The sequence below is a fragment of the Tachyglossus aculeatus genome, chromosome 22 (assembly GCF_015852505.1).
Source record: "Tachyglossus aculeatus isolate mTacAcu1 chromosome 22, mTacAcu1.pri, whole genome shotgun sequence".
Lineage (NCBI taxonomy): Eukaryota > Metazoa > Chordata > Mammalia > Monotremata > Tachyglossidae > Tachyglossus > Tachyglossus aculeatus.
Window position 1 is genome coordinate 57,157,344 of NC_052087.1, and position 23,061 is coordinate 57,180,404.

The following is a 23,061-nucleotide window of genomic DNA, read 5'->3' on the forward strand; positions in this document are numbered from 1 at the left end:
ATGCTCTTTCCACTGAGCAACACTGCTTCTCTAATAACAATACTATTGTTACAAATACTATTATTATTCTTATTAGTATTCCTAATTGGGGGGTGCTTCCCCTGCCTTGGAGGGGATCAACCCCTTCCCCCTTCTAGACTGTGTCCATTTGCTTGTAATAATAATAATAATAACAGTAGTATTTATTAAGCCCTTATTATTCATTCATTCATTCATACAATAGTATTTATTAAGCCCTTATTATTCATTAATTCATTCATTCAATCGTATTTATTGAGCGCTTACTGTGTGCAGAGCACTGTACTAAGCGCTTGGAAAGTCCAAGTTGGCAACATTATAGAGACGGTCCCTACCCAACAGCGGGCTCACAGTCTAGAAGGGGAAACCCACTGGGGGCTCACAGTCTTCATCCCCATTTTACAGATGAGGTAACTGAGGCCCAGAGAAGTGAAGTGACTTACCCAAAGTTACAAAGCAGACAAGTGGCGGAGGCGGGATTAGAACCCACGACCTCTGACTCCCAAGTTCGGGCTCTTCCTACTGAGCCACACTGCTTCTCTGTATTCACCCCCAGTGCTTAGTACAGTGCCTGGCACATAGTAAGTGCTTAATAAATACCTTATTTTTAATAGTAAGCTCACTGTGGGAAGGGAATATGTCTTTTTGTTACTATATTGTACTCTCCCAAGCGCTTAGTACAATGCCTGGCCCACGGTAAGTGCGTAACAAATACCATTATTTTTAGTAGTTGTAGTAATAAACTCTTTGTGGGTAGGGAATATGGCTTTTTGTTATTATAGTATACTTTCCCAAGTGCTTAGTACAGTGCCTGCACATAGTAAGCGCTTATTTATTTATATTTATAATGGCATTTATTAAGCGCTTACTATGTGCAAAGCACTGTTCTAAGCGCTGGGGGATACAAGGTGATCAGGTTGTCCCACGTGGGGCTCACAGTCTTAATCCCATTTTACAGATGAGCTAACTGAGGCACAGAGAAGTTAAGTGGCTTGCCCAAGGCCCCACAGCTGACAAGTGGCGGAGCCAGGATTCGAACCCATGACCTCTGACTCCAAAGCCCGTGCTCTTTCCATTGAGCCACGCTGCTTCAAGCGCTTAACAAATACCATCATCTCTAGAGAAGCAGCACGGTTTGGCGGATAGAGCCGGGGCCTGGGAGAAAGAAGATTCCAACCCCGGCCCCGCCACTTGGCTGCTGTGTGACCTTAGACAAGTCTCTTCACTTCTCTGGGCCTCAGTTGCCTCATCTGTCAAATGAGGATGGAGACTGTGAGCCCCACGTGAGACAGGGATTGGGTCCAACCCGATCTACTTGTGGCCACCCCAGCGCTTAGTACAGTGCCTGGCACATAGTAAAGAGTTTACCAAATACCATGATGATAATTATTAATTACTTTTCACTAGTGCTTTCAGCATGACGGTGTCCACCTCTTCTGACCCTTCCTGCTCAAAAGTATATTATTATTATTATTAAATATTATTATCATTATTATTATTCTACCCGCCCCTCCACCCACCCACCGAGGAAGGCTCAGGGGACCACTCTCACCCTCTCCTCACTCCAAGAAGCAGGGATCGTGGGTGGGTCCGCGTTTCCCAGCCCTATACCTTCTCCTCCTCTTCCCTCCCCCTCATCTTCTTCCTCCTCCTTCTCCCTCCCCCTCCCCATCTTCTTCCTCCTCCTCCTCCCTCCTCCTTCCCCATCTTCTTCCTCCTCCTCCTCCTTCCTCCCTCCCCATCTTTTTCCCCCTCCTCCCTCCCCCATCCTCCTCCTCCTCTTCCCCTTCCTCCTCCTCTTCCCCTTCCCCTTCCTCCTCCTCTTCCCCCCTCCTCCTCCTCTTCCCCTTCCCCCTTCTCCTCCTCTTCTCCTTCCCCCTCCTCCTATTCTTCCTCCTATTCCTCCTCCTCCTACTCTTTTTCCTCCTCCTTCCCTTCCTCTTCTTCTTCCTCCTCTTCCTCCTCCTCCTCCCTCCCCCTCCCCATCTTCTTCCTCCTCCTCCTTCCTCCCTCCCCATCTTCTTCCTTCTCCTCCTCCCTCCCCCCATCCTCTTCCTCCTCTTCCCCTTCCCCCTCCTGCTCCTCCTCCCCTTCCCCTTCCTCTTCCCCTTCCCCCCCTCCTCCTCCTCTTCCCCTTCCCCCTCCTCCTCCTCTTCCCCTTCCCCTTCCTCCTCCTCTTCTCCCTCCTCCTCCTCCTCTTCCCCTTCCCCCTCCTCCTCCTCTTCTCCCTCCTCCTCCTCCTCTTCCCCTTCCCCCTCCTCCTCCTCTTCTCCTTCCCCCTCCTCCTATTCTTTCTCCTCTTCCTCCTCCTCCTACTCTTTCTTCTCCTCCTTCCCTTCCTCTTCTTCTTCCTCCTCTTCCTCCTCCTCAACTTCTTCCTCCTCCTCCTCCCTCCTCCTTCCCCATCTTCCTCCTCCGCCTTCCTCCCTCCCCATCTTCTTCCTCCTCCTCCCTCCCCCTCCCCGTCCTCCTCCTCCTCTTCCCCTTCCCCCTCTTCCTCCTCTTCCCCTTCCCCTTCCCCCTCCTCCTCCTCCTCTTCCCCTTCCTCCTCCTCCTACTCTTTCTCCTCCTCCTTCCCTTCCTCTTCTTCTTCCTCCTCTTCCTCCTCCTCCTCCTCTTCCCCTTCCCCCTCCTCCTCTTCCCCTTCCTCCTCCTATTCCCCCTCCTCCTCCTCCTCTTCCCCTTCCCCCTCCTCCTCCTCTTCCCCTTCCTCCTCCTCCTACTCTTTCTCCTCCTCCTTCCCTTCCTCTTCTTCTTCCTCCTTTTCCTCCTCCTCCTCCTCTTTCTCCTCCTCCTTCCCTTCCTCTTCTTCTTCCTCCTCTTTCTCCTCCTCCTTCCCTTCCTCTTCTTGTTCCTCCTCCTCCTCCTCCTCTTCCTCCTCCCCCGTTAGTGGCAAGAGCCCGGGCTTGGGAGCTAGAGGTCATGGGTTCTAATCCCAGCTCTGCCAACTGTCCGCTGGGTGACTTTGGGCAAGCCCCTTCACTTCTCTGGGCCTCAGTTCCCTCATCTGTCAAATGGGGATGAAGACTGTGAGCCCCCCTTGGGATAACCTGATCACCTTGTAACCTCCACAGTGCTCAGAACAGTGCTTTGCACATAGTAGGTGCTTAATAAATGCTTAATAAATGCTATTATTATTATTATTATTATTAGAACAGTGCTTTGCACATAATAAGTGCTTAATAAATACCATCATTCTTCTAGACTGTGAGCCCACCTTCTAGACTGTGAACCTACTGTTGGGTAGGGACTGTCTCTATATGTTGCCAATTTGTACTTCCCAAGCGCTTAGTACAGTGCTCTGCACACAGTAAGCGCTCAATAAATACGATTGATTGATTGATTATTATATGGGATGAAGACTGTGAGCTCCCCGTGGGACAACCTGATCACCTTGTAACCTCCCTGGTGCTTAGAACGGTGCTTTGCACATAGTAAGTGCTTAATAAATGCCATCGTATATGGGATGAAGACTGTGAGCCCCTCGTGGGACAACTTGATCACCTTGTAACCTCCCGAGCGCTTAGAACAGTGCACATAGTAAGCGCTTAATAAATGCCATTCTTATTTAATTTATTATTATTATTATCCTTCTCCCCTCCCCTTTCCTTCTCCCCTCCCCATCCTCCTCCCTCTCCCCTCCTGCTCCTCCTCTTCCTCCTCCCTCCTCCTCCTCTCTCCTCCCTCCTCCTCCTCCCTTCTCCTCTCTCCTCCCTCCTCCTCCTCCCTTCTCCTCTCTCCTCCCTCCTCCTCCTCCCTCCTCCTCTCTACTCCCTCCTCCTCCTCCCTCCTCCTCTCTCCTCTCTCCTCTTCCTCCCTCCTCCTCTCTCCTCCCTCCTCTTCCTCCCTCCTCCTCTCTCCTCCCTCCTCTTCCTCCCTCCTCCTCTCTCCTCCCTCCTCTTCCTCCCTCCTCCTCTCTCCTCCCTCCTCTTCCTCTCTCCTCCCTCCTCTTCCTCTCTCCTCCCTCCTCCCTCCTCCTACTCCTCCCTTCCCCTCTCTCCTCCCTCCTCCTCCTCCTCTCTCCTCCCTCCTCCTCCTCCCCCCTCCTCCTCCTCCTCCCTTCTCCTCCTCCCTCCTCCTCTCTCCTCCTTCCTCCTTCCTCCTCCCTCCTCCTCTCTCCTCCTCTCTCCTCCCTCCTCCTCTCTTCTCCTCTCTCCTCCCTCCTCCTCTCCCCTCCTCTCTCCTCCCTTCTCTCTCCTCCCTCCTCCTCCTCTCTCCTCCCTTCTCTCTCCTCCCTCCTCCTCCTCTCTCCTCCCTTCTCTCTCCTCCCTCCTCCTCCTCTCTCCTCCTTCCTCCTCCTCTCTCCTCCTTCCTCCTCAATCAATCAATCAATCAATCAATCGTATTTATTGAGTGCTTACTGTGTGCAGAGCACTGTACTAAGCGCTTGGGAAGTACAAGGTGGCAACATATAGAAACAGTCCCTACCCAACAGTGGGCTCACAGTCTAGAAGGGGGAGAGAGAGAACAAAACCAAACATACTAACAAAATAAAATAAATAGAATAGATATGTACAAGCAAAATAAATAAATAAATAGAGAGTAATAAATATGTACAAACATATATACATATGTACAGGTGCTGAGGGGAATGGAAGGAGGTAAAACGGGGGGGATGCAGAGGGGGACGAGGGGGAGAGGAAGGAAGGAGCTCAGTGTGGGAAGGCCTCCTGGAGGAGGTGAGCTCTCAGTAGGGCCTTGAAGGGGGGGAAGAGAGCTAGCTTGGCGGATGGGCAGAGGGAGCAGGGCATTCCAGGCCCGGGGGAGGACGTGGGCCGGGACGGGCGAGAACGAGGCCTAACGGTGAGGAGGTTAGCGGCGGAGGAGCGGAGGGTGCGGGCTGGGCTGGAGAAGGACAGAAGGGAGGGGAGGGAGGAGGGGGCCAGGGGATGGATGGCCAGCCTGGAAACCCAGGGTGAGGAGTTTCTGCCTGATGCGTAGGTTGATTGGGAGCCACTGGAGATTTTTGAGGAGGGGAGTGATATGCCCAGAGCGTTTCTAGACAAAGACAATCCGGGCAGCAGCAGGAAGTATGGATTGAAGTGGGGAGAGACACGAGGATGGGAGATCGGAGAGAAGGCTGATGCAGTAGTCCAGACGGGACAGGATGAGAGCTTGAACGAGCAGGGTAGCGGTTTGGATGGAGAGGAAAGGGCGGATCTTGGCAATGTTGCGGAGCTGAGACCGGCAGGTTTTGGTGACGGCTTGGATGTGACGGGTCAGTGAGAGAGCGGAGTCGAGGATGACACCAAGGTTGCGGGCTTGTGAGACGGGAAGGATGGTAGTGCCGTCAACAGTGATGGGAAAGTCAGGGAGAGGGCAGGGTTTGGGAGGGAAGACAAGAAGTTCAGTCTTGGACATGTTGAATTTTAGGTGGCGGGCGGACATCCAGATGGAGATGTCCTGAAGGCAGGAGGAGATGCGAGCCTGGAGGGAGGGGGAGAGAGCAGGGGCAGAGATGGAGATCTGGGTGTCATCAGCGGAGAGGTGATAGTTAAAGCCGTGGGAGCGAATGAGGCCACCAAGGGAGGGAGTGTAGATCGAGAACAGAAGGGGACCAAGCACTGAACCTTGGGGAACCCCCACAGTAAGGGGATGGGAGGGGGAGGAGGAGCCTGCAAAAGAGACTGAGAATGAACGACCGGAGAGACAAGAGGAGAACCAGGAGGGGACGGAGTCTGTGAAGCCAAGGTCGGATAGCGCGTTGAGGAGAAGGGGGTGGGCCACAGTGTCGAAGGCAGCTGAGAGGTCTCTCCTCCCTCCTCCTCCTCCCTCCTCCTCCTCCCTCCTCCTCTCTCCTCCCTCCTCCTCTCTCCTCCCTTCTCCTCTCTCCTCCCTCTCCCCCTCCTGCTCCTTCTTTTCCTCCTCCCTCCTCCTCCCTCCTCCTCTCTCCTCCCTCCTCTTCCTCCCCCTCCCTCCTCCTCCTCTCTCCTCCCTCCTCCTCCCTCCTCCTCTCTCCTCCCTCCTCCTCCCTTCTCCTCTCTCCTCTCTTCTCCTCTCTCCTCCCTCTCCCCCTCCTGCTCCTTCTCTTCCTCCTCCCTCCTCCTCTCTCCTCCCTCCTCTTCCTCCCTCCTCCTCTCTCCTCCCTCTTCCTCCTCCCTCCTCCTCTCTCCTCCCTCCTCCTCCTCTCTCCTCCTCACTCCTCCCCGCCCCCCTGCTCTTTCTCTTCCTCCTCCCTCTTCCTCTCTCCTCCCTCCTCCTCCTCTCTCCTCCCTCCTCCTTCCTCCCTCCTCCTCCCTCCTCTCTCCTCCCTCTCCCCCTCCTGCTCCTTCTCTTCCTCCTCCCTCCTCCTCTCTCCTTCCTCCTCCTCCTCCCTCCTCCCTCTTCCTCCTCCCTCCTCCTCTCTCCTCCCTCCTCCTCCCTCCCCCTCCTGCTCCCCCTCTCTCCTCCCTCCCTCCTCCTCCCTCCTCCTCTCTCCTCCCTCTCCCCCTCCTGCTCCTCCTCTTCCTCCTCCCCACTCCTCCTCCTCCTCCCCCTCCTCCCCCCGCCGCTCCCCCCCCCCCTCCCCCGGGGCAGAGGAGCCTCGGGGGACGATGAGGCCGCAGGCCGGCCGGCGGGCCTCCTTGTCCCTGGAGCTGGCCGAGCCGGGGGCGCCGGGCCGGGGGCCGGGGAAGGAGGAGGAGGAGGGGGAGGAGGGGGAGGGGGAGGAGGACGGGGGGAGGCCGGGGGACCCCCCGCGGGCCCCCGCCCGGCCCCGCCTGCAGCTCGACCCCCGCCTGGCCATCTACAGCGGGCGGCGGAGACCCCTCCTCACCCGCGCCCCGCTCCAGGGCCAAGTCTACAACTTCCTCGAGAGACCCACCGGCTGGAAGTGTTTCGTCTATCACTTCGCCGTGTAAGTGATCCTCCTCATCCTCCCTCCTCATCATCCCTTCGAGACTGGGAACCCACAGTTGCCTAGGGACCGTCTCTAGATGTTGCCAACTTGGACTTCCCAAGCGCTTAGTCCAGTGCTCTGCCCACAGGAAGCGCTCAAGAAATACCGTTGGATGAATGAATGAATCATCATCACGTTGGTATTTAATAATAATAATGATGATGATGGCATTTGTCAAGCGCTTACTATGTGCCAAGCACTGTTCGAAGCGCTGGGGAGGTTCCAAGGTGATCAGGTTGGCCCTCGTGGGGCTCACAGTCTTCATCCCCATTTTCCAGATGAGGTGATCAGGTTGTCCCGCGTGGGGCGCACAGTCTTCATCCCCATTTTCCAGATGAGGGAACTGAGGCGCAGAGAAGTGAAGTGACTTGCCCAAAGTCCCACAGCTGACAAGTGACAGAGCCGGGATTTGAACCCATGACCTCGGACTCCAAGGCCCGGGCTCTTTCCACTGAGCCACACTGCTTCCCCTTCTAGGTCGTGAGCCCGTTGTTGGGTAGGGACCGTCTCTCTATGTTGCCGACTTGTGCTTCTCAAGCGCTTAGTACAGTGCTCTGCGCACAGTAAGCACTCAGTAAATACGATTGAATGAATGAATGAATGAATGAATATGTGTCAAGCACTGTTCTAAGCGCTGGTTGTTGGGTAGGGACCGTCTCTCTATGTTGCCGACTTGTACTTCCCAAGCGTTTAGTACAGTGCTCTGCACACAGTAAGCGCTCAGTAGATGCAATTAAATGAATGAATGAATGAATATGTGCCAAGCACTGTTCTAAGCGCTGGTTGTTGGGTAGGGACCGTCTCTCTATGTTGCCGACTTGTACTTCCCAAGCGTTTAGTACAGTGCTCTGCACACAGTAAGCGCTCAGTAGATGCAATTAAATGAATGAATGAATGAATATGTGCCAAGCACTGTTCTAAGCGCTGGTTGTTGGGTAGGGACCGTCTCTGTATGTTGCCGACTTGTACTTCCCAAGCGCTTAGTACAGTGCTCTGCACACAGTAAGCGCTCAGTAGATGCAATTAAATGAATGAATGAATGAATATGTGCCAAGCACTGTTCTAAGCGCTGGTTGTTGGGTAGGGACCGTCTCTGTATGTTGCCGACTTGTACTTCCCAAGCGCTTAGTACAGTGCTCTGCACACAGTAAGCGCTCAATAAATACGCTTGAATGAATGAATATGTGTGTCTGCGTGGGAGCGTTTGTGACCGCTCGGGACTGCGGGCCTTTGTCAGGGAGTGAGGGGTGGGTGGGTCTTACCTCCCCGGCGCTTAGAACAGTGCTTGGCACATAGTAAGCGCTTAATAAATGCCATCATTAGAAGGGGGAGACAGACGACAATCATCTGGAAAATGGGGATGAAGACTGTGAGCCCCCCCGGGACAACCTGATCACCTTGTATCCTCCCCAGCGCTTAGAACAGTGCTTGGCACGTAGTAAACGCTTAATAAATGCCATCATTAGAAGGGGGAGACAGGCGACAAAACAAAACGTGCGGACAGGTGTCAAGTCATCAGAATAAATAGAAGTAAATCTAGATGCCCATCATTAACAAAATAAATAGAATAATAAATGTGTTTAAGAGAATAGTAAATATGTAAAAGGATATAATAATAATAATGGCATTTATTAAGCGCTTACTATGTGCAAAGCACTGTTCTAAGCACTGGGGAGGTTACAAGGTGATCAGGTTGTCTCTCGTGGGGCTCACAGATTTAATCCCCATTTTACAGATGAGGGAACTGAGGCCCGGAGAAGTTAAGTGACTTGCCCAAAGTCACACAGCTGACAATTGGTGGAGCTGGGATTTGAACCCATGACCTCTGACTCCAAAGCCCGTGCTCTTTCCTACTGAGCCACGCTGCTTCTCGATAATAATAGTGGTATTTGTTAAGTGCTTATTATGTGCCAGGCACTGTACTAAGCACTGGGGTGAACCCAAGTAAATCAGGTTGGACACAGTCCCTGTCCCACATGGGGCTCACAGTCTCCATTCCCATTTTACAGATGAGGAAACTGAGGCCCAGAGAAGTGAAGTGACTTGGCCAAGGTCACCCAGCAGACAAGTGTCAAGAGAAGCAGCATGGCTGGGGATTCAGAAGTCGCGGGTTCTAATCCCGGCTCTGCCACGTGTCTGCAGTGTGACCTTAGGCAAGTCACTTAACTTCTTTTAGACTGGGAGCCCACTGTTGGGTAGGGACTGTCTCTATATGTTGCCGACTTGTACTTCCCAAGCGCTTAGTACAGTGCTCTGCACACAGTAAGCGCTCAATAAATATGATTGATTGATTGATTGATTCTTTGTGCCTCAGTTACTTCATCTATAAACGTGGCTAGCGAAGCAGTGTGGCTCAGTGGAAAGAGCCTGGGCTTTGGAGTCAGAGGTCATGGGTTCAAATCCCGGCTCCGCCACTTAGCTGTGTGACCTTGGGCAAGTCACTTCACTTCTCTGGGCCTCAGTTCTCTCATCTGTAAAAGGGGGATGAAGCCTGTGAGCCCCCTGTGGGATAACCTGATCACTCTGTAACCTCCCCAGCACTTAGAACAGTGTTTTGCACGTAGTAAGCACTTAAAAATTGCCATTATTATTATTTAAACAATCAATCAATTGCATTTATTGAGCGCTTACTGTGTGCAGAGCACTGTACTAAGTGCTTGGGAAGTCCAAGTTGACAACATATAGAGACAGTCCCTACCTAACAGTGGGCTCACAGTCTAAAGGTGGGGAGAGAGGCGAAATGTCGGATGGGAAGTGGAGAGGGCGTTCCCAGAGGTTGTGGGTTCAAATCCCTACTCCGCCACTTGTCACCTGTGTGACCTTGGGCAAGTCACTTCACTTCTCTGGGCCTCAGTTCCCTCATCTGTAAAATGGGGATGAAGACTGTGAGCCCCCCGTGGGAGAACCTGATTAACTTGTATCTATCCCAGCGCTTAGAACAGTGCTGGGCACATAGTAAGTGCTTAACAAATACCAACATTATTATTATTATTATTATTATTATTATTATTATTATTATTATTCCAGGCCAGAGGCAGGATGTGGATGAGGGGTCAGCGACGAGATGGAGTCACAGTGAGGAGGTGGACATTAGAGGAATGTAGTGAGCCCACTTTTGGCTAGGGACTGTCTCTATATGTTGCCAACTTGTACTTCCCAAGCACTTAGTACAGTGCTCTGCACACCGTAAGCGCTCAATAAATACGATTGATTGATTGAATGTAGTGTGTTGTCTGGGTGGTCTGCGGACATTAGCAAGCCGGGGTCAGCTTGGAGAGCTGGGGGAGCCACAGTCTGTTGTGGGAGCTGGGGTCAACTGGGGGAAAGTGGAGGTCAGCTGCTAAAGCTGTGGTCATCGGGAAGAGCCATGGTCAATTGGGAAGCCACGGTCAGCTGTGGTCAAATGCAGGTGAGGGGGTCATTGGGGATGCAGTGGTCAACTGGGGAGCCATGGTCAATAGGGAGGGCTGGGGTCATCTGGGGAGATAGGGTCAACTGGGGGAAGGGTGGTCGGCTGAATGAACTGTGGTCAGCTGCTAAAGTTGTGGTCATCGGGAAGAGCCATGGTCAATTGGGGAGCCACCGTCAGCTGTGGTCAACTGCAGTTGAGGGGGTCATCTGGGGAGGCAGTGGTCAACTGGGGAGCCGTGGCCATCAGGGAGGGCTGGGTCATCTGGGGGAGATAGGGTCAACTGGAGGAAGGGTGGTCAGCTGAGTGAACTGTGCTCAGTGGGGGAACTGGGGTCAGCTGCTAAAGTTGTGGTCATCGGGAAGAACCGTGGTCAGTTGGGGAGCCACCGTCAGCTGTGGTCAACTGCAGTTGAGGGGGTCATCTGGGGATGCAGTGGTCAACTGGGGAGCCGTGGTCAACAGGGAGGGCTGGGGTCATCTGGGGGAGATAGGGTCAACTGGGGGAAGGGTGGTCGGCTGAGTGAACTGTGGTCAGCTGCTAAAGCAGTGGTCATAGGGAAGAGCCATGGTCAATTGGGGAGCCACCGTCAGCTGTGGTCAACTGCAGGTGTGGGGGTCATCTGGGGATGCAGTGGTCAACTGGGGAGCCGTGGTCAACAGGGAGGGCTGGGTCATCTGGGGGAGATAGGGTCAGCTGAGTGAACTGTGGTCAGTGGGGGAACTGTGGTCAGATGCTAAAGTGTGGTCATCGGGAAGAACCATGGTCAATTGGGAAGCCACGGTCAGCTGTGGTCAACTGCAGTTGAGAGGGTCATCTGGGGATGCAGTGGTCAATTGGGGAGCCGTGGTCAACAGGGAGGGCTGGGTCATCCGGGGGAGACAGGGTCAACTGGGGGAAGGGTGGTCAGCTGAGGGAACTGTGGTCAGCTGCTAAAGTGTGGTCATCGGAAGAGCCATGGTCAACTGGGGAGCCACAGTCAGCTGTGGTCAACTGCAGGTGAGGGGATCATCTGGGGATGCCGTGATCAACTGGGGAGCCGTGGCCATCAGTTAGGGCTGGGGTCATCTGGGGGAGATAGGGTCAACTGGGGGAAGGGTGGTCGGCTGAATGAACTGTGGTCAGCTGCTAAAGCTGTGGTCATCGGGAAGAACCATGGTCAATTGGGGAGCCATGGTCAGCTGTGGTCAGCTGGGGAGCCTTGGTCAAAAGGGAGGGCTGGGGTCTTCTGGGGGAGATAAGGTCAACTGGGAGAAGGGTGGTCAGCCGAGTGAACTGTGGTCAGTGGGGGAACTGTGGTCAGCTGCTAAAGTGTGGTCATCGGGAAGAGCCATGGTCAATTGGGGAGCCACCATCAACTGTGGTCAACTGTAGGTGTGGGGGTCATCTGGGATGCAATGGTCAACTTGGGAGCTGTGGTCAACAGGGAGGGCTGGGGTCATCTGGGGGAGACAGGGTCATCTGGGGGAAGGGTGGTCAGCTGAATGAACTGTGGTCAGCTGCTAAAGCTGTGGTCATCGGGAAGAGCCATGGTCAGTTGGGGAGCCATGGTCAGCTGTGGTCAACTGCAGGTGTGGGGGTTATCTGGGGATGCAGTGGTCAACTGGGGAGCCGTGGTTAACAGGGAGGGCTGGGTCATCTGGGGGAGATAGGGTCAACTGGGGGAAGGGTGGTCAGCTGAGTGAACTGTGCTCAGTGGGGGAAGTGTGGTCAGCGGCTAAAGTTGTGGTCGTCAGGAAGAGCCATGGTCAATTGGGGAGCCACGGTCAGCTGTGGTCAACTGCAGGTGAGGGGGTCATCTGGGGATGCAGTGGTCAACTGGGGAGCCGTGGTCAACAGGGAGGGCTGGGGTCATCTGGGGGAGATAGGGTCAGCTGAGTGAACTGTGGTCAGCTGGGGGAACTGTGGTCAGCTGCTAAAGCTGTGGTCATCGGGAAGAACCATGGTCACTTGGGGAGCCACGGTCAGCTGTGGTCAACTGGGGAGCCGTGGTCAACAGGGAGGGCTGGGGTCTTCTGGGGGAGATAGGGTCAACTGGGAGAAGGGTGGTCAGCTGAGTGAACTGTAGTCAGCTGCTAAAGTGTGGTCATCGGGAAGAGCCATGGTCACTTGGGGAGCCACCATCAGCTGTGGTCAACTGCAGGTGTGGGGGTCATCTGGGATGCAATGGTCAACTTGGGAGCTGTGGTCAACAGGGAGGGCTGGGGTCATCTGGGGGAGATAGGGTCAACTGGGGGAAGGGTGGTCGGCTGAGTGAACTGTGGTCAGCTGCTAAAGTTGTGGTCATCGGGAAGAGCCATGGTCAATTGGGGAGCCATGGTCAGCTGTGGTCAACTGGGGAGCCGTGGTCAACAGGGAGGGCTGGGGTCATCTGGGGGAGATAGGGTCAGCTGGGGGAAGGGTGGTCGGTTGAGTGAACTGGGGTCAGTGGGGAGCTGTGGTCAGCTGCTAAAGTGTGGTCATCGGGAAGAGCCATGGTCAATTGGGGAGCCACGGTCAGCTGTGGTCAGTTGCAGGTGTGGGGGTCATCTGGGGAGGCAGTGGTCAACTGGGGAGCCGTGGTCAACAGGGAGGGCTGGGGTCATCTGGGGGAGATAGGGTCAACTGGGGGAAGGGTGGTCAGCTGAGTGAACTGTGGTCAGCTGCTAAAGCTGTGGTCATCGGGAAGAGCCATGGTCAATTGGGGAGCCACCTTCAGCTGTGGTCAACTGTAGGTGAGGGGGTCATCTGGGGATGCAGTGGTCAACTGGGGAGCCGTGGCCATCAGGGAGGGCTGGGTCATCTGGGGGAGATAGGGACAACTGGGGGAGCTGAGGCCTACTAGGAGAGCTGAGGTCAACTGGGGGACTTGGGGTCAGTTGGGGGAACTGTGGTCAACTGGGGGAACCATGGTCAGTGGGGGAGCTGCGGTCAGCTGCTAAAGCCGTGGTCATCGGGAGGAACCATGGTCAGCTGTGGGAACCAGGGTCAGCTGTGGTCATCTGGGGATGCAGCAGGTGGGGGAAAGGGGAACCATGGTCAGCTGGAGATGCAGCCGTCAACTGGGACAGCCGTGGTCAGCTGGAGAAGCCATGGTCAGCTCTGGGCATCAATCAATCAATCAATCAATCAATCAATCAATCGTATTTATTGAGCACTTACTGCACAGAGCACTGGACTAAGCGCTTGGGAAGTACAAGTTGGCAACATCTCGAGACGGTCCCTACCCAACAGCGGGCTCACAGTCTAGAAGGGGGAGACAGAGAACAAATCCAAACCTACTAACGAAATAAAATAAATAGAATAGAGATGTACAAGTAAGATAAGAGAAGCTGAAGAGAAGGAGAAGCAGCGTGGCTCAATGGAAAGAGCCCGGGCTTGGGAGTCAGAGGTCATGGGTTCAAATCCCAGCTCCGCCACTTGTCAGCTGGGTGACTGTGGGCAAGTCACTTCACTTCTCTGGGCCTCAGTTCCCTCATCTGGAAAATGGGGATTAAGACTGGGAGCCCCCCGTGGTACAACCTGATCACCTTGTAACCTTCCCAGCGCTTAGAACAGTGCTTTGCACATAGTAAGCGCTTAATAAATGCCGTTATTATTATTATTATAAATAAATAGAGTAATAAATATGTACAAACGTATATACCTCCTCCAGGAGGCCTTCCCAGACCTTAAATAAATATAATATAATATAATATAAATATGTTTGTACATATTTATTTCTCTATTTATTTATTTATGTATTTTACTTGTACATATCTATTCTATTTATTTTATTTTCTTGGTATGTTTGGTTTTGCTCTCTGTCTCCCCCTTTTAGACTGTGAGCCCACTATTGGGTAGGGACTGTCTCTATATGTTGCCATATTATACATATATAAGTATATGTGTATATATGATTGTATGTATTTATTACTCTATTCATTTATTTATTTATTTATTTATTTTACTTGTACATAACTACTGGTCCTTACCTGTCTATATCTATTCTATTCTATTCATTTTATTTTGTTAATATGTTTGGTTTTGTTCTCTGTCTCCCCCTTCTAGACTGTGAGCCCACTGTTGGGTAGGGACCGTCTCTATGTGTTGCCAACTTGGACTTCCCAAGCGCTTAGTCCAGTGCTCTGCACACAGTAAGCGCTCCATAAATACGGTTGAATGAATGAATGAATGAATGAATGCATGAACGAGCACGGGCTTTGGAGTCAGTGGTGCCCGTTGTTGGGTAGGGCCCGTCTCTATATGTTGCCAACTTGGACTTCCCAAGCGCTTAGTACAGTGCTCTGCACATAGTAAGCGCTCAATAAATACGATTGATTGATTGATTGATTGATTGGAAAGAGCCCCGGCTTTGGAGTCGGAGGTCATGGGCTCAAATCCAGGCTCCTCTACTTGTCAGCCAGGTGACTTTGGACAAGTCACTTCACTTCTCTGTGCCTCAGTTCCCTCATCTGGAAAATGGGGATGGAGATTGGGAGTCCCCTGTGGGACAACCTGATCACCTTGTAACCTCCTCAGCGCTTAGAGCAGTGCTTTGCACATAGTAAGTGCTTAATAAATACCATCACTACAGCGCTTCGAACAGTGCTTTGCACATAGCAAGCGCTTAATAAATGCCATCATTACAGCGCTTAGAACAGTGCTGTGCACATAGTAAGTGCTTAATAAATGCCATCATTATTATTATTATTACTATTATTGTATGGTACTTATAATAATAATAATGATAGCATTTATTAAGCACTTACTATAATAATAGTAATAATAATAATAATAATGGTGGCATTTATTAAGCACTTACTATGTGCAAAGCACTGTTCTAAGCACTGGAAGGGCTCTAGTGTCCCTTTCTCTTGCCCAGATGGGCCCCCACAACCTGGGGTTTTTATTGCATGGTACTTATTAAGTGCTTACTACAGAATAATGATTGTGGTGTTCGTTAAGCACTTACTATGTGACAGACACTGTACTAAACGCTGGGCTGGGGATTAATAATAATAATAATATTAATAATGATAGCATATATTAAGCACTTACTATGTGCAAAGCACTGTTCTAAGCACTGGAAGGGCTCTATTGCCCCTTCCTCTTGCCCAGATGGGCCCCCACAACCTGCGATTTAAGACTGTGAGCCCCCAGTGGGACAACCTGATCACCTTGTAACCTCCCCAGCGCTTAGAACAGTGCTTTGCACATAGTAAGCGCTTAATAAATGCCATTATTATTATTATTATGAGCGATTGTATTAACATGGTAGCAGTTTGGATGGAGAGGAAAGGGCGGATTTTAGCGAACCTGGGTTCTAATCCCCACTTGGCCACTTTTTTTAAAAAAAATGGCATTTATTAAGTGCTTACTCTGTGCAAAGCACTGTTCTAAGCGCTGTAATGATGACATTTATTAAGCGCTTACTATGTGCATAGCACTGTTCTAAGCGCTGTAATGATGGCAATTATTAAGCGCTTACTATGTGCAAAGCACTGTTCTAAGCGCTGTAATGATGGTATTTATTAAGCGCTTAGTATGTGCAAAGCACTGTTCTAAGCGCTGTAATGATGGCATTTATTAAGCGCTTACTATGTGCAAAGCACTGTTCTAAGCGCTGTAATGATGGTATTTATTAAGCGCTTAGTATGTGCAAAGCACTGTTCTAAGCACTGGGGAGGTTACAAGGTGATCAGGTTGTCCCACAGGGGGCTCACAATCTTCATCCCCATTTTACAGATGAGGTAACTGAGGCCCAGAGAAGTGAAGTGACTTGCCCAAAGTCACACAGCTGACAATTGGCGGAGTTGGGATTTGAACCCACGATCATTCCTTCATTCATTCAATCGTATTTATTGAGCGCTTACTGTGTGCAGAGCACTGTGCTAAGCGCTTGGGAAGTACAAGTTGGCAACAGATAGAGACGGTCCCTACCCAACAACGGGTACCACTGACTCCAAAGCCCGTGCTCATTCATTCATTCATTCATTCATTCATTCATTCAATCGTATTTATTGAGCACTTACTGTGTGCAGAGCACTGTACTAAGCGCTTGGGAAGTCCAAGTTGGCAACATAAAGAGACGGTCCCTACCCAACAGTGGGCTCACAGTCTAGAAGGGGGAGACAGACAACAAAACCAAACATATTTTCCATTGAGCCATGCTACTTCTCTCACACTTGTCTGCTGCGTGACCTTGTCACTTCATTTCTCTGGGGCCTCAGTTCCCTCATCTGTAAAATGGGGATGAAGACTGGGAGCCCCATGTGGGATGGGGACTGTGTCCAACCCAATTAACGGGTACCTACTTCAGTGCTTAGAATAGTGCTTGGCACATAGTCTGTCTCCCCCTTCTAGCCTGTGAGCCCGCTGTTGGGTAGGGACCGTCTCTATGTGTTGCCAACTTGGACTTCCCAAGCGCTTAGTCCAGTGCTCTGCACACAGTAAGCGCTCAATAAATACGATTGAATGAATGAATGTAGCCTGCGAGGAGGGGAGTTGGTACTGGATTTTGAGGTTCCCAGTGGGGACGGTCTAGAGGACGGGTCACCCTGCGGCTGCCGTCCACCTCCACTTGTCAATCAATCAATCAATCCTACTTATTGAGCGCTTACTGTTTGCAGAGCACCGTACTAAGCGCCTGGGAAGTCCAAGTTGGCAACATAGAGAGACGGTCCCGACCCAACAGCGGGCTCCCAGTCCCCACTGGTTTCTTCTGCTGGGAAAATCACTAATCGCTCAGCGCCGGGTCACCCGGTGGTGTCGACAGCCTCACAGGGGTTGGGCCTCCTCAAGGGCGAGGGAGTCGAGTTTTTGTAGGCGTCCAGCCAAGGGTACAAAGCCTCGTTGAAGCCGCCGCCTGCCCTCCCTTGTGCCCGGTGGCTGCCAGCTTTTTCTCCTCTGCCGTATCAGGAGGGCATCAGGCCCCTCGGTGCCCGGCCTCACGGTTAACCCCATCCCGACACGACCAGGCCACGCCGTCCCCTGGTCCGTCCCGTCGTGTCCGTCCCGTCCCTGGTCCTGAGCCCCCTCCCATAGGGCCCAGAGGGGCACACCGGAGTGGTGTCCAATACAGCAAATGGCCTGGTGGCCAAAGCACAGGCCATTCAGAGTCAGAGGACGGGGCGTCTCTAATCTCAGCTCCGCCACTTGTAATAATAATAATAATAATAATAATAATATGAGGCCTTCCCAGACTGAGCCCCTTCATTCCTCTCCCCCTCATCCCCCTCTCCATTCCCCACATCTTATCATCATCAATCGTATCATCAATCGTATTTATTGAGCGCTTACTATGTGCAGAGCACTGTACTAAGCGCTTGGGAAGTACAAATTGGCAACACATAGAGACAGTCCCTACCCAACAGTGGGCTCACAGTCTAAAAGGGGGAGACAGAGAACAAAACCAAACATACCAACAAAATAAAATAAATAGGATAGATATGTACAAGTAAAATAAATAAATAAATAAATAGAGTAATAAATATGTACAACCATATATCCACATATACAGGTGCTGTGGGGAAGGGAAGGAGGTAGGATGGGGGGATGGAAAGGGGGAAGAGGGGGAGAGGAAGGAAAGGAATCTTACCTCCTTCCCTTCCCCACAGCACCTGTATATATGGATATATGTTTGTACAGATTTATTACTCTATTTATTTATTTATTTATTTTACTTGTACATATCTATTCTATTTATTTTATTTTGTTAGTATGTTTGGTTTTGTTTTTGTTCTCTGTCTCCCCCTTTTACACTGTGAGCCCACTGTTGGGTAGGGACTGTCTCTATATGTTGCCAATTTGGACTTCCCAAGCGCTTAGTCCAGTGCTCTGCACATAGTAAGCGCTCAATAAATACGATTGATGATTATGATGATGAATAATTACGGCTTTTATTAATCAATCAATCAATTGTATTTATTGAGCGCTTCCTGTGTGCAGAGCACTGTACTAAGCACTTGGGAAGTCCAAGTTGGCAACACATAGAGACAGTCCCTACCCAACAGTGGGCTCACAGTCTAAAGTGCTTACTATAATAATAATAATAATAATGTTGGTATTTGTTAAGCGCTTACTATGTACCAAGCACTGTTGTGAGCGCTGGGGGAGATACAAGGTAATCAAATTGTCCCACATGGGGCTTACAGTCTTCACCCCCGTTTTACAGATGAGGGAACTGAGGCCCAGAGAAGTGAAGTGACTTGCCCAAGGTCACACAACAGACATGTGGTGGAGCCGGGATTTGAACCCATGACCTCTGACTCCAAAGCCCGAGCTCTTTTGCACTGAGCCACGCTGCTTCTCTAATAATAATAATAATGATAATAATAGTAATAATAATAATGGCATTTATTAAGCGCTTACTATAATAATAATAATAATAATAATAATGTTGGTATTTGTTAAGCGCTTACTGTGTGCCAAGCACTGTTCTGAGCGCTGGGGTAGATACAAGGTGATCAGGTTGTCCCACGTGGGGCTCGCTGTCTTAATCCCCGTTTTACAGATGAGGGAACTGAGGCCCAGAGAAGTGACTTGCTCAAAAGTCACACAGCTGACAGATTCGGGATTAGAACCCACGACCTCTGACTCCCAAGCCTGGGCTCTTTCCACTAAGCCAGGCTGTCGGTAGCAAAGCACTGTTCTAAGCGCTGATAATAGTATTTGTTAAGCGCTTACTATGTGCCAAGCACTGTTCTAAACACTGGGGTAGATACAAGGTGATCAGGTTGTCCCACGGGGGGCTCCCTGTCTTAATCCCCGTTTTACAGATGAGGGAACTGAGGCCCAGAGAATAATAATAATAACAATGATGGCATTTGGTAAGTGCTTACTCTGTGCAAAGCACTGTTCTAAGCGCTGGGGAGGCTACAAGGTGATCAGGTTGTCCCACGGGGGGGGCTCACAGTCTTCATCCCCATTTTCCAGATGAGGGAACTGAGGCCCAGAGATAATAATAATAACAATGATGGCATTTATTAAGCGCTTACTATGTGTAAAGCACTGTTCTAAGCGCTGGGGAGGTTACAAGGTGATCAGGTTGTCCCACGTGGGGCTCGCTGTCTTAATCCCCATTTTACAGATGAGGGAATTGAGGCCCAGAGAAGTGACTTGCTCAAAAGTCACACAGCTGACAGATTCGGGATTAGAACCCACGACCTCTGACTCCCAAGCCCGGGCTCTTTTCACTAAGCCAGGCTGTCGGTAGCCTACTTGTCTGCTGGGTGAACTTGTATTTCCCAAGCGCTTAGTACAGTGCTCTGCACACAGTAAGCACTCAATAAATACGATTGAATGAATGAATGACCTTGGCCAAATCATTTCACCTTTCTGGGGGACGGTTCCATCAGCTGTAAAATAATAATAATAATAATGATGGCATTTGTTAAGCGCTTACTATGTGCCAAGCACATAGATGCAAGGTCATCAGGCTGTCCCACGTGGGGCTCACAGTCTTCAGCAGCAGCATGGCTCAGTGGAAAGAGCCCGGGCTTTGGAGTCAGAGGTCATGGGTTCAAATCCCGGCTCCGCCACTTGTCAGCTGTGTGACTTTAGGCAAGTCACTTCTCTGTTCCTCAGTTCCCTCATCTGTAAAGTGGGGATTAAGACTGTGAGCCCCATGTGGGACAACCTGATCACCTTGTAACCTCCCCAGCGCTTAGAACAGTGCCTTGCACATAGTAAGTGCTTAATAAATGCCATTATTATTATTATTATTCCCTGTGCCTCAGTTCCCTCATCTGTAAAGTGGGGATTAAGACTGTGAGCCCCATGTGGGACAACCTGATCACCTTGTAACCTCCCCAGTGCTTAGAACAGTGCCTTGCACATAGTAAGCGCTTAATAAATGCCATTATTATTATTATTATTATTATTATTCCCTGTGCCTCAGTTCCCTCATCTGTAAAGTGGGGATTAAGACTGTGAGCCCCATGTGGGACAACCCGATCACCTTGTAACCTCCCCAGTGCTTAGAACAGTGCTTTGCACATAGTAAGCGCTTAATAAATGCCATTATTATTATTATTATTATTATTATTATTATTATTATTATTATTCCCTGTGCCTCAGTTCCCTCATCTGTAAAGTGGGGATGAAGACTGTGAGCCCCCCACGTGGGACAACCCGATCACCTTGTAACCTCCCCAGCACTTAGAACGGTGCACATAGTAAATGCTTAATAAATGTTATTATTATTATTACTATTTTACGGATGAGGCCCAGAGAAGTGAAGTGACTTGCCCAAAGTCACACAGCAGACAAGTGGCAGAGGCAGGATTAGAACCCACCTCCTCTGACTCCCAAGCCCGGGGTCTTTCTGCTAAGCCCCACTGTTTCTCAACTGGGGATTAAGACGCTGAGTTTCTTGTGGGACAGGGACTGCAGCCAATCTGACTAGCTTGGATTTACCCCAGTGTTTAGTACAGTGTCTGGCACATTCATTCGACAGTGCTCTGCACACAGTGAGCGCTCAATAAATACAATTGATTGATTGTCTCCCCCTTTTAGACTGTGAGCCCACTGTTGGGTAGGGACTGTCTCTATATGTTGCCAATTTGTACTTCCCAAGCGCTTAGTACAGTGCTCTGCACATAGTAAGCGCTCAATAAATACGACTGAAGATGATGATGATGATGATTGATTGATTGATCCTGGCTCCGCCAACTGTCAGCTGTGTATATATATATATATATATATATATATATACATATATATATATATATATATATATATATATACACAGCTGACAGTTGGCGGAGCCAGGATATATATATATATATATATGTATGTATTTATTACTATTTATGTATTTATTTTATTTGTACGTATTTATTCTATTTATTTTATTTTGTTACTATGTTTTGTTTTGTTCTCTGTCTCCCCCTTCTAGACTGTGAGCCCACTGTTGGGTAGGGACCGTCTCTATATATTGCCGACTTGTACTTCCCAAGCGCTTAGTACAGTGCTCTGCACACAGCAAGCGCTCAATAAATACGATTGATTGATTGATTGATTGATTGATCCTGGCTCCGCCAACTGTCAGCTGTGTATATATATATATGTATGTATTTATTACTATTTATTTATTTATTTTATTTGTACGTATTTATTCTATTTATTTTATTTTGATACTATTGTTTTGTTTTCTGTCTACCCCTTCTAGACTGTGAGCCCACTGTTGGGTAGGGACCGTCTCTATATATTGCCGACTTGTACTTCCCAAGCGCTTAGTACAGTGCTCTGCACACAGCAAGTGCTCAATAAATACGATTGATTGATTGATTGATTGATCCTGGCTCCGCCAACTGTCAGCTGTGTATATATATATATGTATGTATTTATTACTATTTATTTATTTATTTTATTTGTACGTATTTATTCTATTTATTTTATTTTGATACTATGTTTTGTTTTGTTCTCTGTCTCCCCCTTCTAGCCTGTGAGCCCACTGTTGGGTAGGGACCGTCTCTATATATTGCCGACTTGTACTTCCCAAGCGCTTAGTACGGTGCTCTGCACACAGCAAGCGCTCAATAAATCCGATTGATTGATTGATTGATTCAATCTTATTTATTGAGCGTTTACTGTGTGCAGAGCCTGAACTAAGCACTTGGGAAAGTACAATGCAACAATAAACGGACGCGTTCCCCGCCCACAACAATTTTACCAGCTAGAGGAGGGGAGACTGACATGAATAAAAATAAATAAAATGACAGATGAGGACATAAGGTTTGTGGGGTTGGAGGGCCAAGAGCAAAGGGAACAAATTAGGGCGACGCAGCAGGGAGTGGGCTGAACAAATACCATAAAAAAAGAGCAACCGCGGCATTTATTAAGCTCTTAATAATAATAATGGCATCTGTTAAGCACGTACTATCAATCAATCGTATTTATTGAGCGCTTACTTTGTGCAGAGCACTATACTAAGAGCTTGGGAAGTACAAGTTGGCAATATAACATAGTTGTACTATGTGCAATGCACTGTTCTAAGCACTGGGGAGGATACAGGGTGATCAGGTTTGTCCCACGTGGGGCTCACAGTCTTCATCCCCATTTTCCAGATGAGGGAACTGAGGCCCAGAGGAGTGAAGTGACTTGCCCAAAGTAGTAATGACGGCATTTGGTAAGCGCTTACTCTGTGCAAAACACTGTTCTAAGTGCTGGGGAGGTTACGAGGTGATCAGGTTGCCCCACGGGGGGCTCACAGTCTTCATCCCCATTTTCCAGATGGGGGAACTGAGGCCCAGAGAAATGACTTGCCCAAAGTAGTAATGATGGCATTTGGTAAGCGCTTACTCTGTGCAAAGCACTGTTCTAATTGCTGGGGAGGTTACAAGGTGATCAGGTTGTCCCACGGGGGGCTCACAGTCTTCATCCCCATTTTCCAGATGAGGGAACTGAGGCCCAGAGAAGTGAAGTGACTTGCCCAAAGTAGTAATGACGGCATTTGGTAAGCGCTTACTCTGTGCAAAGCACGGTTCTAAGCGCTGGGGAGGTTACGAGGTGATCAGGTTGTCCCACGGGGGGCTCACAGTCTTCATCCCCATTTTCCAGATGAGGGAACTGAGGCCCAGAGAATAATAATAATAACAATGATGGCATTTATTAAGCGCTTACTATGTGTAAAGCACTGTTCTAAGTGCTGGGGAGGTTACAAGGTGATCAGGTTGTCCCACGTGGGGCTCACAGTCTTCATCCCCATTTTCCAGATGAGGGAACTGAGGCCCAGAGAAGTGAAGTGACTTGCCCAAAGTCACACAGCTGACAAGTGGCGGAGCCGGGATTTGAA

At 50.1% G+C, this 23,061-nt stretch overlaps 1 protein-coding gene across 1 annotated transcript in view; it reads left to right on the forward strand.

The window, feature by feature from the left end:
- Positions 1 to 23,061, forward strand: part of KCNQ1 (potassium voltage-gated channel subfamily Q member 1) — a 192,278-nt gene that overhangs the window by 9,073 nt on the left and 160,144 nt on the right. The window contains exons 2-3 of the mRNA XM_038765388.1: positions 5,680 to 5,709; positions 6,749 to 6,853. Of these exons, the coding sequence (XP_038621316.1) occupies positions 5,680 to 5,709; positions 6,749 to 6,853 (135 nt within the window). The remainder of the gene's footprint in view (positions 1 to 5,679; positions 5,710 to 6,748; positions 6,854 to 23,061) is intronic.